Source organism: Sciurus vulgaris (assembly GCF_902686455.1).
Source record: "Sciurus vulgaris genome assembly, chromosome: 17".
NCBI classification, from domain to species: domain Eukaryota; kingdom Metazoa; phylum Chordata; class Mammalia; order Rodentia; family Sciuridae; genus Sciurus; species Sciurus vulgaris.
In genome coordinates this window covers 43,083,029-43,101,227 of record NC_136478.1, presented here as the reverse complement: position 1 = coordinate 43,101,227, position 18,199 = coordinate 43,083,029, and the positions used below count along the sequence as shown (strand labels likewise).

The window sequence follows — 18,199 nt, the reverse complement described above, 5'->3', positions numbered from 1 at the left end:
ATCCCAAAATAAAAGTTTCATAATATTGTTTGTATTCATTTATAGAAAACTCATACTTCAAATACGGTAACAGGAGGGCTGGGATGTAGCTCAGTGGTAAGGCACTTGCTTAGCATGAGTTAGGCCCTGGGTTCAATTGCCAGTATTGTCAAAAAATAAAAAAGAAAAGAAAAAAGAAGAATCTGACAAATATAGCAACTGGAAATGAAAACATTTAAACCAAATTACAGATATTTCCTCAAAATCTGATAGAATAAATGATATCCAAACAAACAACAACAACAAAATGCTAGCTGCTATTACAGCTCAAGAACTATTCATCTGATACATAAGCAATAGATAAACACATTTTCAATACTAACCTTATCCCATATGAGCTCAGCTCCATCCCCTTTTTCTGCTAAATGAACTCTCAAAGTCTCAATGCTCTTTGAAAAAAGACTTGCATAGCTCTTTACATCTAGAACCTGCTGGTCTTTCAGACCCAACTGGGGTTCATTTTGTTGATCTGATGCATTGGATTCTTCTCCTTAAAAAAAAAAAAGAAAGAAATTTCAATAAGCATCCTTGCTCTACATAATAAATTAAATCCTAGACCAATTCTTATTGGTCTATATATAAAGTAAATCCCATTAAAATTATATCACGAGTTATCTGTACAAGAAAACTGATAAAACTGGGATAGAAAAGGTACAAGACCATTAGGACTTCACAGGGTTACTGGGGGTTCACGGATATAAGAGAGATGATAAGCATTAGGCCTAGCACATAGTTAGCACTCAGCAAGTGGAAGCTATTGAATCATACTTCATTTTGCCTAGTAAATTAAGCATCTTATATTGCTGAGAACAGTTTCAAAGTGGTGCCTCAAATCTCCCAGGATCTTTATTTTTTTTAGTTGTTGATGGACCTTTATTTTTATTCACTTCTTTATGTGTGGTGCTGGGAATCGAACCCAGTGCCTCACACATGCAAACCAAGAGCTCTACCACTGAGTCACAACCCCAGCCCGTGGGATCTTTTAAGTTCCAATGTGCTCTGCATTCCTGTGCACATATTGCAATACAGTTCACACGAAGGAAAGACAACATGTCAATGAAGAGTAGAATACAGAAGTGGTTACTAAAATATTGTTTCCTGCATTTAAATTTTAAAATGTTTTAAAATTAAATCTAGAAGATAATTACAAAGATTGATGCACATACATAGTCATCGCAACACTTTGTTTCAGGTAACATATGAAGCAACTACACATTAATCAATAAATGACTAATTAAATAATATTGACTGAAAAAGCAAGCCAAAAGTATAAAAACAGTGCTGGGTATGGTGGTGCATGCCTGTCATCCCAACTATGAGAGAAGCTGAGGCAGGAGGATCTCAAGTTTGACGCAGCCTTAGCAACTCAGTGAGACTTTGTCTCAAAATAAAAAGAACTGGGGAAGTAGCTCAGTGGTGAAGTATTCCTGGGTTCAATTTACAGTATCCTCCCCTGCAAAGCACATACAAATAGTATGACTCCATTTATGTAACATGTGTACAGGCCTCCCTGTATCTGGGTACATAAATAGGATGATCAGAACATTCCCCAAAATACTAACAGTGACTATTTCTATATGAGTATACATCTGATGAGTTTTCTATTTCATACTTTTGAGTTATTTGAACATATGAACACATACCAGTTTCCAGAAAAAAATATATAGAGTACTTAATCATTTTTGGTGAGGTTAGGTATTTCAAAGACTAAACATATATTTTTTAAAATGTAAGATGGAATGGAGTTTATTCTTTTTAACATTTTTCATAATTTTTTTTTTTTTAATGTGGTACTAATCCAGAGCCTCACACATGCTAGGCAAGCAGTCTACCATTGATCCACAACCCCAGCCCTGACTAAAACATATTCTTTACCTTGACTCTGTACTTCAGCCCAGTCTAATGGAACAGGAGGTTTCCTTTTCCGCCATAGTTTGTCCATTGTCAATAGATATCTGATATCATCTTTAAAAAGCTTAAAAATAAATAAAGAAAAGATAAATTCCATGAACCCTACAAATCCCAAGTTGATAAAATACATTAAAACTTCACTGATGATTACTGTGAAATCTAATTTAAAAACATATCAGATGCCAGTAAACACTTTTCAAAAGCCATAAAATTCAAATGTTTTATAAAAAGAAATTTTATGAAGAATGTAAAATATTTAAAACCAGTAAACAGTTAAAAGCAGAAGACCTAGAGAAATTGCAAATAAGGGAATACTGACTGCCCAGCCTTCCTGAACCACCTCCTGCAAAGTTCCCCTAAAACTCCTAAGTTCAGTTTGAAGAACAATCACACAAATTAAAGGATTTGATAAGCTCTACCAAAAAACTACAAGAATTGAATACACCTACTGATCCTACAGATACAAGTGAACAATATCTTCAATTTTGTGGATACAGGAAAATAAAGCATATCTATTCTAAAACTACTCCGTTAAAGGATTTAACTATCTGTAACATCTCTGAAATGTTCCTTCCTCCTTCCAAAACACAAAAAAGTACAAAAACCCCAAACACACAATTATTATAAAAAAAACACTATCACATGTAGACTTATAAAACAAAATATGGTAGGATGTCAGGTGTTTTAAATATTTTTACTTTTTCCTTATTATCATTTTTCTGTCCATCTCTCTTCCCCTTCTGTGGTGTAAGGGAGGGGAACTCAGAGCTTCCCACATGCTAGGTAAATGCTCTTGGGGATGGGGGCATCCACTTAGTGGCCTTTTTTATTTGTGATTAACTTACTCAACACATTTACTGCAGGAACCAGGTAAGAATGTACCTTTAGCTAAACTAAAATATTATAACTATTTTCAAAACATACTCAATCCTTAATCTTTGGAAAACAAGTCAAGTATATAAATAATTACAATAAAATTTAGTAGGAAAATCACAAAGCTGAAAACCATGAGGATTTTTGTTTTACCTAAGGAGTAAGGAAAGCATACAAAATAGATTGTAACATTTGAAACGGGCATACAGGCAAGAAGGTAAGTCCATTATGATATGGGTAACAAAGGAGGCTAAAGACAACTTGTAGAGGATACTGAATATTTGGCTGAGAAGTCTGCCAGACAAAGAAGAATTAGCAGTTTTCCAAGCACGAACTCCATGTGCCCATTGATGCCTTGAAGTCCACTGTCACAGGTTTGGTTTGGTTACACGCAGCTGCTGCCATCTTGGGACAACAGCCAGAGCCTGCAGATTTGCTGAAGGGACCAACACCACCTCGGGCATGGCCACCTTGGTCTGGGGACTCAGGCCAAGGCCTGGAGATATACTGGGTACCTGCAGGTCTGGATGCACCTGAGGTGTTTCTGCTCAGTGTGGTAGTGGCTGCCATCTAGCTGCCTCTTTGCAGAGAGCGCATCCCTGGTGATCTCTCTGTAAGCTAAAAGGGCATTGAGATCTTGAGATTGCGGCAAGACAGGGCATGGGGAAGCTGAAGCCCAGGTCAATAACATTGCAGCTGGGTTTGCATGGGACAGTCAGGTCTAGCAAGCCTGTGGAAAGCCAAAGACTCGGGGCAGTTTGCTTGTTGGAGCAGAGGTTTGAACTGGAGAAAACTGGGCTCTCTACAGCTCAGTGAGTCCTGAAGTGTGCAGGGACAGAAGGGGCCAGCTACAACGGGTGAGAAGACTGTAGAGGGTGTGAGGGCATCTTGCCATCAGCTCACCTACCCAACCAGTCCAGCACACACTGGACTGGAGCTAACATCAAGCTTCAGACAACCCCACCTACCAGTGGAGAAGGGAAGCAGAGGAAATTTTTGAAAGTCAAAAAGAGCAATCATTCTGTTTCCCACCGAAACTTTCCTCCTTTTTTTTTTTTTTCTTTTTACACCCTCTCTCTTACACTTCTAACATCATTGAATTCAAATAGTTTTCATGCATCAATTTATTGAGAAGTAGGATGTCTGAATATAGTATATGACAGTTTTCTAATGTATTCATATTTTTTTACATTAAAAAAAAAAAAATAGTCTGTACATGTTTTTTCTCTCTCACCTACCTGTCTCCCTGGATGTTCTTTCTCTCATAATAACAGCCAACTGCTATTAATTCCTCCCTCACTCTTACCACTTACCTCTATCCCCTTGCCCTCATAAACATCACATCTTACACTACTTCTGTTCCTTCATTGTACATCATTTGAAACAGTAAATATAAACCCTTTTAGCAAACTTACTACTTATATTGTAGAAAATATTGAACACTTCATTTCTGTCTATTGTGACAAAACTGTAAATGCCTTAATAGGAGCCTTAGAAGATAGAAAAATCTCCTACGCTCTTGGATAGGCAGAATTAATATTGTCAAAATGGTCATACTACCAAAAGTGTTTTACAGATTCAATGCAATTCCTAATAAAATTTCCAATGACATTCTTCATACAAATAGAAAAATCAATCATGAAATTCTTTTGGAAAAGTAAGAGACCCAGAATAGCCAAGGCAATCCTTAGTAAGAAGAGTGAAGCAGAAGGCATCACACTACCAGACCTTAAACTATACCACAGAGCAATAGTAACAAAAACGGCATGGCACTGGCACCAAAATAGACAAGTAAACCAATGGTACAAAATAGAACACACAGAGGCAAACCCAGATAAATACTGTTATCTCTTACTAGACAAAGGTGCCAAAAGCAAACATTAGAGAAAAGCTAGTCTATTCAACAAATGGTGCTGGGAAAATTGGAATCCACATGTAACAAAATGAAATTCGACCTCTATCTTTCACCCTGCACAAAAATCACCTCAAAGTGGATCAAAGACTTAGGTATTATAAAAGAGACCCTGTGCCTAATAGAAGAAAAAAGTGGGCCCAAATCTTCATCATGTTGGCTTAGGACCTGATTTCCTTCACAAGACTCCTAAAGTGCAAGTAAAATTAAGAAAAAATAAATGGGATGGATTCAAACTAAAAAGCTTCTTCTCAGCAAAGGAAACAATTATGTGAAGAGAGAGAGTACAGACTGGGAAAAATCGTTACCACACTCATCTCAGATACAGCACTAATCTCCAGAATATGTAAAGAACTCAAAAAACACCAAAAAAACCACAAACAACCCAGTCAAAAAATGGACTAAGGAACTGAACAGACACTTCACAGAAGAAATACAATCAATCAACAAACATATGAAAAAATGTTCATCATCTCTTGTAATTAGAGAAATGCAAATCAAAACTAAGACTTCATCTCAGTCAGATTGGCAATTATCAAAAATACATGCAATAGTAAGTGTTGGCAAGGATGCAGGGAAAATGGTACACTCATACATTGTTGATGGGACTGCAGATTGGTGCAATCACTTTGGAAAGCAGTATGGAGATTCCTAAGAAAACTTGGAATGGAACCACCCAGCTATCGCACTCCCTCAGTTTATACACAAAGGACTTAAAATCAGCATACTACAGTGACATAGCCATATCAATGTTTATAGCAGCTCAATTCACAATAGCTAAACTATGGAACCAACCTAGATACCATTCAACAGATGAATGGATAAAGAAAATGTGGTACATATACACAATGGAATATTACTCAGCCTTAAAGAATGAAATTATGGTATTTGCAGGTAAATGGATGGAACCAGAGAATATCATAAGTAAAATAAGCCAATCCCAAAGAACCAAAGGTCGAATGTTTTCTCTAATCAGCAGGTGCTGATCCATAGTGGGGATGGATAGGGGAGAATGAACCAACTTTGGAATATGCAGAGGGGAGTGAGGGGAGTGAGGGGAGGGGTAGGGTGGGTGGGGATGGGAAAGACAGTAGAATGAGACAGACATTATTATCCTATATACATGTATGAAAAAAAATTTTGGAAGAATTTTTTAAAAATGATGAGCATGGGGAAAAAAAAAAGAAGAACAAGGTACAAAGGGAAAGAAAAATGCCCTCTGTTAACCTTTACCAAAAGAAGTTTCTCTTCCACATGAGCATAAAGAGAGCAGAGCCTGCAGTAAAGTGGGATATACTCAACAGGTAAGTAAATTATGTCCAATGGCTACAATCCTCTTATTTTAAGCTTAAGACTATGTCCTTAGGGTAGCAAGAGTACATCAGACAATTAAGAAAAACTGAGAATGTTTTAAGTGTATACTTGATAAAAATTTACTTGGCAGTCAAAGAAGGAAAAATAAAAAATTTAAAACAGAACTAAAGGCCTAGCTGAGCAATACTTAGGCAGATCCAATTTAGATGTAGATTTTTCTACAACTATCCTGCATATTACATTATTTACATAAACTGATGAAGAATAAGCAATTTAGGATTCAAGGGGTTTTAGGACATGTCAGTCAAAACTGCTAACAAAAGATTTGAGCAGGAAAGGGATAAAAGTGAAGATGAGCAACAGCAGGTGCCAAAATTGTTTACAAAGAAAACCAACTTCTGTGAAAGCAAAAGAAGACAAAAAAGAGGGACAGAAGCAAGCCTCTATATTTAGTTCATGTAGAGATACTACACTGGTATTTGGTATAGGCACTAAAATTTCCAAACTTGCATATGCTGACTACATCAGTCATTTTGTTAAGACATTAGCAGATACATACAAAAAAGTTTAATTCAATTTTAAGTACTGCTTTAAAACAAACACTGTCAGATTAAAAATCTACCCATGAATATAAAAAAGGTAAACCTACTAGGCACAGTGGCACATTCCTATAATCCCAGCAACTCAAGAGGATGAAATAGGAGGTGGTCAGTGGCAGCAACTTAGCAAATAAGCATGTCAGTGAGACCTTGTCTCAAAATAAAATATTAAAAGGACTGGAGATGTGGTTAATGGGTTAAAAAAAACAAGAAGAAAAGTAAACCTAACCTTGGTAAAAAGTTTAACTGGATCATATCCAGTTGATTTTGCCCACTCCTTTGTGGAAATACGTTTAATGTCACCATCTTCATTAGATGCTCGGGCTCTGGCTTCAGCTTCTGTTGGTTCCCCTATAAAACAGCAGCATTTTATTTTCAATGTAAAACTGAGCTCTTACTCATATGTGGGGGAAAAAAATGTCACTCACAGAAGTCACTCAAAAGCAACACATTCTAAGTTCAAGGAGAAAGGAAAATAAAATAGTTATTAGCATCTTTTTGTGCCTCCTTTGAAGGCCACATGTATAATAGTTCAAAGAATGCGCCTCTCATCAGCTCTGGGAACAACTCCTAATTCTATTATATTCTTCCCTCTATCCTGATTTTCTCACCAGAAAATTGAAGTACCCTTTTCATAAACACTTTTAAAATGGAAACAACACATTTTAAGAACGTATCAAGAACTATTACTTTTTTCTCTTAAGCTACCAATACCAAATTAACAAAACAGATGACAGTAGCCACAGTAAGAAAACGTGTGAAATCATTTACTTACATGCAGCTTCAGGGTCAGCTCTGTCAGGTGACACTTCCTGATCAGCATCTTCTTCCCCAAACAATTGGCTGTTAATTTAAGAGCAGTAAATATTTATGAACATCAAGAAATTCTGAGCAAATGTAGCTATTTTTCCTACTTCTGTCACAAACCTCTAATTCAGGATATTTAATGTGTAGCAGGGATAAAGCGTGAACAATGGGGGGAAAAAAGTGAACAATGGGTGAATTATACTCCATAAACCTGAGTACTGAAGCAATCTGTTTGAACAGCTTGCATGCTAACATTAGCCACAACACAAATATGGCCAAATTCTAGTGGATTTATATCCACTCCTATCATCTATGCTCTACTCATTCCAATGTTAAGATAAAAGAAACAAGTGAATAGCTTTTATATCCCTTCTTCAGATACCATTTTAACAGAAGAATAACATTTTTTAAGTGCACAGCATCCAGCTGTTCAACATTATGTTGTAGGTGGGGAAATTCAGCAGTGAAGGTCTTTTTTTAGAGGTATTATGTATCTTTAGTGCCGCACAGTCTTAAGAAAAAAATTATTAACCTGAGATCCTCCTTTAATAATCAAGTTATCCTAAAACCTGTTTAGTAACTTTTATGAATATAAAACGTTTCAATCTCTCCTCAAGGATATGACTTAAAAAGTTATCTTACAAAAATCCTTGTACAAAAATACTGTAATCTTAAAGCTTCTGATTTATTTTACAAGAAAATGCCCTTTGGTTGAATCAATTTAACTCCAACACTGGTGGTTTAGGAGTTCTTATTGATTCACATCAAGCTCAAGACTAAATACTTTGTCAAATAGAAAGTATAAAATGTATCTAGCTGTGTGGTCTTATATCTAACTTTGTGCATTAGCTGTAGGGTTAAACACATCTTCATTTATGTGTTGCTGGTTTGGATTTTCCTTTAAGTGAAAAATGCCTGTTGTAGTTTTGTCAGATTACCTTTTTCTTTTTCTTCTTTTGTGGGGCTGGGAATCAAACCTAGAGCCTTTGCACATGATAGGCAATGTTTTACCACTGAGTTATACCCCAACCCTCCATCTTTTTCTTACTGATTATATCTTTCTCTTATTTCAAATCAGAGTCTTCAGCTGACTGTCACAAATCTTTTTTCCTACACAATGGCCTGTTATTTAATACATCATGTACTGTCTTTTGATGATAAGAAATATTTAATGAATTTGAAAAGTACAATCTTTTCTTTCACTATGAATAACTTTTGCCTTAAAAAAATTGTTCCCTAATCCTAAGGATAAAAATGTCCTCCTATGTTATAAGGTTTAAAGCTTTGCCTATTACACTTAGACTTAATTTTAATAATTGTTTAACTTAGGAAATGAAAAATTATCCCACAAGGATACCAACTTTCCTACCTTTTATTTAATTCATTCTTTCAGCTCCAATTATATATACGTGTGTGCATATGTGTATGTACATGTGTGTGTATACATATAGACACACATGTATGTGTAAAATAGACTGTCATGAAATCTATAGTCTGTCACAATGACCCGTTTATCCCTGCACCAGGAACATACTAATTATTTTTAGTTTACATTGAATCATGACATCTGTTACAGCAAATCACTTAATTCTTCCCTGGGAATGTTTTGGCTCCTTAGGTTCTTTTCCTTCACATATGATCAACCAATCCATTTATTTATTTAATTGGTACTGGGAATTGAATCCAGGAATATATCCCCAGTCCTTTTTTTATTTTTTGAGACAGGGTCTCACTAAGTTGCTTAGGGCTTTGCTAAATTCCTAAGGCTAGACTTGATTTGTTATCCTCCTGCCTCAGGCTCCTGAACTGCCGGGATTACAGCGTATGCCACCATGCTCAGTTGCACATGATTTATGTGTGTGTGTATGTGTGTGTGTGTGTATTTAAGTATGTATGTATGTGTGTGCTGGGGACTCAACTCAGGGCCGTGCACATGCTAAGCATGCATTCTACCTACCACTGAGCTACATACATCCCACTACCCCACAGGCATTTTAGAATCAACTAAATAAGTTTCAGTAAAATCCCTGATGAGATTTTCATTGGCAATGCACTGAATCTATAATTTGGAAATCACACTGACAATGTTGGGACTTCCAATTCAGACTCAGTCTCTCTCTTTCCTTTGGTGTGGTACTAGGAACTAAACCCAGGGGTGACCTCCACTGAGTCACAATCTCAGTCTCTTTTTTTTTATATTTTATTTTGAGAACAGTCTCACTAAGTTGCTGAGATAACAGGTGTGTGTCACTATGCCTGGTTTTTCTCCTTTCACTGTTACTTCCTTTTATTTTCCAACAGTCATTTATTTATTATATTAGGCCTTATATATCTTGAGATTCATTCTCGAGTACTTCATCTTGTTTTATGTTTTTATATTTAATTATCTTTTATGGTTAGTTATATGTTTATAGTTCTCTTTTTTTTTGTTTGTGATGAGGTCTCACTTAATTGCCCAAGTTGACCTGGAACTCCTCTTCTCAAGTGGTCCTTCTGTTTCATCCTCCTGAGTAGCTGGAACTACAGAGGGTACTATCACACCAAGGTTAGTTTATCGACTTTTAAATTACATTTTCTAAATACCTGATGTTGCATATAGAAATACAGTTAGTTGTTTTCATATTAATCTTCTGGTTGGCTCAATTGCTGAACTGTCATTTCTAATAATTTGTCTCTAGATTCTTTAGTTTTCTATGTAGGCAACTAACCAGATTGTATGCAAATGACCACTTTGTTTTCCTTTCCTTCCTCTGAGACAGGATCTTCCTATGTTACCCAGGCTGGTCTCAAATTCCTGGATGCAAGGGATTCTCCTACTTCAATCTCTGGGATGGTTGGGATAGTCAATATGATTCACTATGTACGGCTCCCCAATTCTTTTTTTCAGTGCTGGGGATTGAACCCAGAGTACCATGCATACCAGGCAAACACTTTACCAGTGAACTATATACCCCAGTTCCTTTCTCAATTCTTACACCAAACAGAAGCAGCAGTAAAGGGCATCCTTATCTTGACCCTCACTTCAAAACATTTTTAAAACAAAAGGAAAGTTTACATTAAATACATTGATGGCAAATGTGGAAGCAAGGTTTTTAAGAATCTGAGTGGGATTTATGCATACACAGAGATGCTAAAATAATTCATGTAGTAATGGACTATAGTTTAACACAAACTTATGTTTAGCTTAAAATAGTGAGAGATGTTAGAAACAGAAATAGATACCTTCACAGATTTGTATAAACATTTATTTCTGCATTTATTTCTGCTCTAACAGCTAAAAGGGTCTAAAACGACACTCCAGTAGCATGCCTACACACACAGACTTCATTTTATAAAACCAATGTACGATAAAGGAACTAGGATTCAAGAGAAAAGGTTTATTCTAGGGACAGGAAACATAAAATGTGTCTGAAACAACTTGTACAGCCAGAAAGTAAGGAACTACTCAAAATAACCACACATCGATGAGGGTATGTCAAAAGAGCACAGAGCCAACTGAAGTACCTCCCAAGAGCCAAAGCTAGAACTACTTGAGTAACAAAATAAAGTACTACTGGATTACAATCCAAAGTAAAAAATACATTCAATGTCAATGAGTTCGCATAGATATACATGAGTGAAAAAAATAACGAATTAAGGGGGTGAAGAGCCATGCAAGGTGGCACAGGTCTGTAGCCCCAACTACTCAGGAGTCTAAGGTAGGAGGACCACTTGAGCCCACAAGTTCCAGAATAGCCTGGGCAACATAGTGAAACCCCGTCTCAAAATAATAATTTAAAAAAAAAATAAAATAAAAGGAGGGGGAGAGTGACTGGGGAATCTGGGGAATGTAGCTTGCTCAGTGATAAAATGCTCGCACACACAGGGTCTTGGGTTTGATTCCCAACTCTGCGGTGGGGGAGGGGGGGTGTTTGCAGACGGGACACAAATTTACCAAGCAGAACAACTCCAAATAACTTAGGTAGGTATATACTTTCCTCAAAGAGGCAGAAGGTACTACACTCCTTAGAAATGGAGTGAATGCCCAGTGACCTCCTTCTAAAATATACAGTACAGCCAGGCACAGTGATAACAATCCTTATAATCCCAGCAAATCCAGAGGCTGAGGCAAGAGAACTGCAAGTTCAAAGCCAGCCTCAGGGGCTGGGGATATAGCTCAGTTAGCAGGGTGTTTGCACCAGGCGCTGAGTTCAATCCCCAGCACCATCAAAAAAAAAAAGCCAGTCTCAGCAATTTAGTGAGACCCTGTCTCAAGAAATAAAAAGGGCTGGGGATGTGGCTCAGTGGCTAAACTCCCCTGGGTTCAATCTTCATTACCAAAAATAAATAAACAAAATAAAAACAAAATGTACAGTACAATATGGAAAAGGGAAGAAAAAAAATTACAGAGGGCAAAACTGACAGCAAGGCTACCAAGGCCAATATCAACAGTCATCAACCATATTGATAGCATATGCTCCCTGCTATAATGAACTAAAAATTGTACTTCATGGATGATGAGACATAACAAGGGGTGGGAGGGAGGCAAGAATGGAGGAAGGATGGATTGTATAGAGGAAAAGGAGGGGTGGGGAGGGGATGGGGTCAAACATCATTACCCTATGTACATGTATGACTACATAAATTGTGCAACTCTACTTTGTGTACAGTCAGAAACAATAGTTGTACCCCATGTGTGTACAATGAATCAGAATTTTTTTTAAAAATTGCACTTCATCTCTGATTTCTCCCCAAAACCCATAATCCCATGAGGAAAAATACCAGACAAATTCTTAATAGTAGGGCGTCCAACAAAGTACCTGACCAGAATTCCTCAAACTGTGAAGGTCATCAAAAACAAGGGAAATTTAAGAAACTGTCACAGTCAAGGAGTCTAAAAAGACATGAAAACTAATTGTAATGTGGTATCCTGGATGGGATTTTAGAAAAGAATATTTAAAAAAAAAAAAAAAAAAGAAGAAAAACTAAGGAAATCTAAAAAATAAGGGCTTTTAGTTAATAATGCTATCAATACAAGTTTTATTTTTTGTCTTTTTTTGGTACCAGGGATTGAACCCTGAGGTGTTTAACCATTGAGTCATTATCCCCAGCTCTTTTTTTATATATTTTATTAGAAACAGGGTCTTGACGAGTTGCTGTGACTGGCTTTGAACTCCCAATCCTCCTGCCTCAGTCTCCCAAGCCACTGGGTTCACAGGTGTGTGCCACCATGCCCAGCTCAATACTGGTTTCTAACTGTTACTTTATACAAATAGTACTAGTATAAAACACTAATGGGGGAATGAGGTATGAGGATACTTTGGAACTCCATACTATCTTCTCACTTTTCTATAAATCTGAAGTGGCTCTAAAAACAACTGCCAAATAAAATTTGAATTTTTTTTGTATTTTTTGTTTTTGACAGTCTTGCTATGTTGCTGAGATTGGCCTCAAACTTTGTGATCCTCCTTCCTCAATCTCAGGAGTAGCTAGGATTACAGGTATTCACCATCATGCCTGTAAAGTTTATTTTTAGTGAAAATTTATCAGAGCTATATTTCTTATATATGTACATTTTTCTGAGTTTCTTATATATGTTGTTCCTTAATAAAAAATTAAAGACATGGTCCAGGGATACAGCTATCAGATAGAAAGCTTGTTTAGCATGTACAAGATCCTGGGTTAGATGCCCAGCACCATAAAAAAGAAAAATAAAAACACAGACAATGTTTGCTATAGGTTCCTACAAGATATTCTTTATCAGGTGAGATAGTTCTAGTCTGCCATTTTACTAAGAATTTTTGTCCTGAGAAGGCATTTGATAATTTTTGCCAAATGCTCTTTCTTTATCTATGAAAATGATACAATTTCTCTAATTTTTTAAAAAAGTCAATGACATTTATGGACTTTTAGTGTTAATCCATGTTTGCATTCTTAAGTACACTTTGTTACAGCATACTGAAATGCTAATTTTTGTAAAAAAAAATTGCAACTCCCATCAAAGTACTAACCAGGTTCAACCCTGCTGATCTCCCAAAATCAGATCAGATTCCTTGCCTTCAGGGTGGTATGGCCTTAGGCAGATTTTTGCATTTATTATATGAGGTGATCTTGCAATTTTCTTTTTCTTATACCATAATGGCTCTGACTGCTTTTGGTATGAAAGACATGATAGTTCCTGGCTAGAGATAGAGTTCAAAGAGAGAGTACCTGCCATCCCCCAACAACAACAAAAGACACGATAGCTCCATAACATGAACAAGTAGTACACCTTTTAAAAAAATTTTCTTCAGCCTATTTACCCCAAACTGGTATGATAAATTCCTTGCAAATGCAATGGAATTCATCTGTAAAGTAACATAGGTTTGATGTATTATTCAGAACATGCTATTAAATTTATCCAAGGTATGCTTTATTCACTATTTTCATTTTAAGTCAGTTTTGTAAGGTTTTAAAAATTAATTTATCTAGACCATTAAAACTGTCAATGTATTAAAGTGGTCTTCTTTTATCATCCTTTTTTCCTAATATCAATCTAATCTGTGTTGAAATTCTGTTCCTTCCTATTTCATAATGAAACCTCTTAAGGTTTTAATGCTCTTATTTCAACTGTATCCTACATTTTTCATTTTGTAATTATTTTAGTTTATTCTGCGGTTCATTTTCTCACTTCAATTGGACTGTTAGGTCATTAATTGTTCAACCTTTCTTCACACATGTAAGCCTATAACTTTTCTTTCAACTACTATGTTCTATGACTCCTACTGAATTTCAGGATAATATTTTCCACTATCATTACAAAGTTGTTTGTTTTGTGGTCCTAGCAATGGAACTCAGAGCCTTGTGCATGCTAGGCAAGTCGTCCACCACTGAGCTATAGCCCTGGCCCCATAAAGTTTTAACTCCATTGTAATTTCTTTTTTAACCAATGGGTTATTTATAAGTATGTTTTCATATTTCCAAATATACTTATTTGTATTTATTTAGTTATGTACCTGTCTCCAATATCAGACTAAGCTTCCTAAATTGTCTATGGCATGCAATGAATGCTGTCTGAATTTAATTTAACCCACAAAATACCACAGGAAAGCTACTGAAGTGTCCCTTCACCATATTTAAGCATAAGTACAATCTCTGTAAGCTATTTAAACAAAAATGATCTCATTTTCCATCATCAGTACTAAAAAGTTATGTCCAGAAATATATATATTCTCTTACTTGAACAAATACTTTGCCCAAACGATGCAATGAATAGGTTCTGAAGGTGTGTTACGAATTGTACAGCCAGGAAAAGTTCTCTGGGTTGGCTTAGGATGGCATTCATAACATTCGGTCACACCCTACAAAATCAGGACATGAAAAAGGTATTTATTTCAACGGCGGTTTTTCAACATTGTAAGGTAATATAAACACTCCATTCCATCACCTACATTCCAAACAGGTTTACACTGTCTAGGAAACTGTAAAATATTATCGACTCCAAAATAATCATTTTACAGATAAAGAATCTCTTAATACAAAAGTTAATTAAATCAACCACAGTCACAGCTGAGAATAAGCCAGGGTTCCTCTGACTCCTGGCCCAATGAACATTACCTACACCAAAACAAACAAAAATTATTCCACCTCAATGTAACATTGATTGTATTAAACAAGAGAAACTACCAAAAAGATAAACAGCTTTCCAAGACAATAGTCCAAAGGTGAAAATGTATTATTATTCATAATCATACCCTTAAAATCTCATAAAAAGTATGCATATTAAAAGTAATTAAGAGATACCTAGAGGGCTGGGGATATAGCTCAGTTGGTAGAGTGCCTGCCTCGCATGCACAAGGCCCTGGGTTCAATCCCCTGCACCACCAAAAAAAAAAAAAAAAAAAAAAGAGATACCTAGAAACATGGAAAAATCCTAGGCATTACCAAATTTTGCTTATTTGTTCGTTTTTGTTGGTGCACCTTTAAATTTAAATGTTCAGAATCTACGCCATACATGTAGTTTATGGAACCAGAGGCAATTTTCCAAAACCATCAAACGAATTACTTTTATTCATTCTCAGCAATTCTTAACCTCAGTCTTATAATGCACACTGGTGTCTCAGGAGCACAGCAATGAGGTAAGTAATTTCTTTCTAATATAGGTTAAAGAACCAATACCAGAAAATACTGTTTTAATACAACTTATAGCAAATTCAGAATTTTTCTCACACTATTTCTTGTGCCCTTGACCTTGCAACATTCTTTCCTTAAAGGAAGAGCTACAATCACAGTGGCAAAAAACAGAACTACTGCCTTGATCTATGAACAGACGCTGAAAACCTTCATTCGGTCAAATAAATTTAATACGCACTAACACATACAATCATCTCTATAGAATGATGAGTAAGCTTCCAATGGTACTATTTAATACTTAAAATCAATTAAATATCAACAATTTACACCGTTAACTGCCAAAAAAAAAAAAAAAATCAGATGAAATCTGCAAATCTTTCTTCTTTTCTTCCCTTCGTGTGTGTGTGTGTGTATGGTACTAGAGACTGAATCAAGGGGCACTCCATCAATGACTTATATCCCCAACCCTTTTTATTTTATTGTGGGACAGGATCACACTAAGTTATCAAGGTTGGCCTTGAACTTGTGAATTTGTGTGATCTTCCTGCCTCAGTCTCCTGAGTAGCTGGTAATATAGGCCTATGCCACTGTGCCCAGCTAAAAACCAACAAATTTTAAATACAGTGTAATTAGTGAATGCAGGAGCACTTTACCACTGAGCTATATACCCAATCCTTTATTTTTTTCTGAGACAGTCCCCCTTATGTTGCTGAGGCTAGCTTCAAACTTGTAATCCTCCTACCTCAGCCTCCCAAAGTAGCTACGATTACAGGCATGCATCACTGAGCCTGGCATTTCCTTTTCATAGTTTCAAAATCTACCCAATAATTCTTCAAATGTATTTATGTTTAACTCCTTAAAATAACTAGAAGAGATCTGAACAGCAATGTGTGGGGAGTTTATAAAAGTAGGTTATAAGCACACAGGTATTTGCTCTAGTATTCTTTAGTTTTAAGTGTTTGAAATATTTTACAAATAAACCCAAAACAGTTCTCTTCAGATCTCCACATCCAGATTCCTTAAGACAAAAAGTAACTCCTTTTTGTACTTAGTGATGGGGATTGATAATAAGCACAAGCTTTACCATTAGGCCATACCCCAAGTCCAAAAAGGTAACTTTTAGGCTGGTTTAGCATTGATCAACTGTAGCACAAGGTATAGCCTCATGACTAAGAATTGTTTACAATAAGTTTATTATACTTTAAGTCTAAGGATTTAAATACATAGTTAAATGAAACAAAGTAGAACAGAGCCAAAAGATCTTTCTGCCCACAGTCTTTGGGGTACATTTTATAGTATCCTAATTTGGGGGGGATTGAACCCATAGCCTTAAGCATCATCTTAAGTTTTATGTGGCACAAAAATCCTTTCATCTTGGATGCTGACCTGCTTACAGTATATAAACCTAAAGTTTATTTATTTTCTCCTTTTTTTTTTTTTTTAGTATTGGGGACTGAACCCAGAGGTGCTCTATATCCCCAGACTTTTATACTTTTTTGAGACAGAGTCTCTCTAAGTCTCTGAACTGGGGCTTGAACCTGCATTCCTCCTGCCTCAGTCTCTCAAGTAGCTGGGATTATAAGTGTGCACACTGTACCAGGCTCCAAAGTTTATTTCTTCCCTCCCTAAGGTCTCAAATAAACATTTGAAAAGTGAAACACAAAAATTTTCTTTACCTTTTTGATAGTAGTTACTTGTCCAAGATAACCAGCAGTCCCACTCTCAATAAGAGGAACGTCAGCTGCCAGACACATCCTATTAACATGGTTTCGTGCAGCTAGAAGAAAAATAGTTAGCAAAAGAGTTTTTATAAACACAAATTAGTAAGCATTAACTAAGACAACATTTATCCATAACATTTCTGGTTTTTAGTTTATGTACAATTTTCTTTTTCTTTTTTTTTTTTTTTTTTTGTGGTGCTGGGGATTTGAACCCAGGGCCTTGTGTTTATGAGACAAGCACTCTACCAACTGAGCTATATCCCCAGCCCCATGTGTACAATTTTCTAATGGCTATGGCTAGAGAAATACAACTGCTTATTATAGACATTTCTAAGACACATTAGCTTAGCATCTTTTAAAACAGGAAATTTCTATCACAAATTTACTCCAAGCCAAGCATAGTGGCATGTGCCTGTAATCCCAGCAGCTAAGGAGGCTAAGGCAAAAGCATCACAAGTTGGAGGCCAGCCTCAGCAATTTACTGAGACTCTGTCTCAAAATAAAGAGGATTGGAAATGTAGCTCAGTGATAAAAAAAAAAAAAAAAAACAACTTGGATTCAATTCCCAGTACCAAGAAAAGATTTACTCCAAGAAAAGCATACCTAGAAACAATTTTTAAATTCCAAAATTCCAAAGTACTAGAGTGTTCACTTGCCTAGCATGCTCAAAGTCCTGGGCTCATTCCATGCCCAGCACTGGGGAAGGGAAAAAAAAAAAATCAAAGTGCTATCTTTCTCTTCTATTGCTGTACTATTCTGTAATTATAAGGTAATACATATAAGTGAATGAAGAACAAGTAAGGCAGTTAAAGATTAGGAGAGAAAAGATGAATCAGGTTAAAAGAATCATTCAGACTTTCAATGTTTTTCTTTTTGGTATTTCTGGTCCAAAATTATTACAAAACTTACTAGACAGAAATACTTCTACATGT

At 36.1% G+C, this 18,199-nt stretch overlaps 1 protein-coding gene across 3 annotated transcripts in view; it reads right to left on the bottom strand.

Moving 5' to 3' along the window:
- The window catches only part of UBA2 (ubiquitin like modifier activating enzyme 2), a 43,365-nt gene that overhangs the window by 16,195 nt on the left and 8,971 nt on the right, over positions 1-18,199 (bottom strand). For all 3 annotated transcript variants that reach the window (XM_079117962.1, XM_079117961.1, XM_079117963.1), the window contains 6 exons: positions 17,223-17,323; positions 14,653-14,774; positions 7,424-7,491; positions 6,878-6,999; positions 1,915-2,014; positions 363-529 (listed from right to left, as the gene is read on the bottom strand). In XM_079117962.1, coding sequence (XP_078974088.1) covers positions 363-529; positions 1,915-2,014; positions 6,878-6,999; positions 7,424-7,491; positions 14,653-14,774; positions 17,223-17,323 — 680 coding nt within the window. The remainder of the gene's footprint in view (positions 1-362; positions 530-1,914; positions 2,015-6,877; positions 7,000-7,423; positions 7,492-14,652; positions 14,775-17,222; positions 17,324-18,199) is intronic.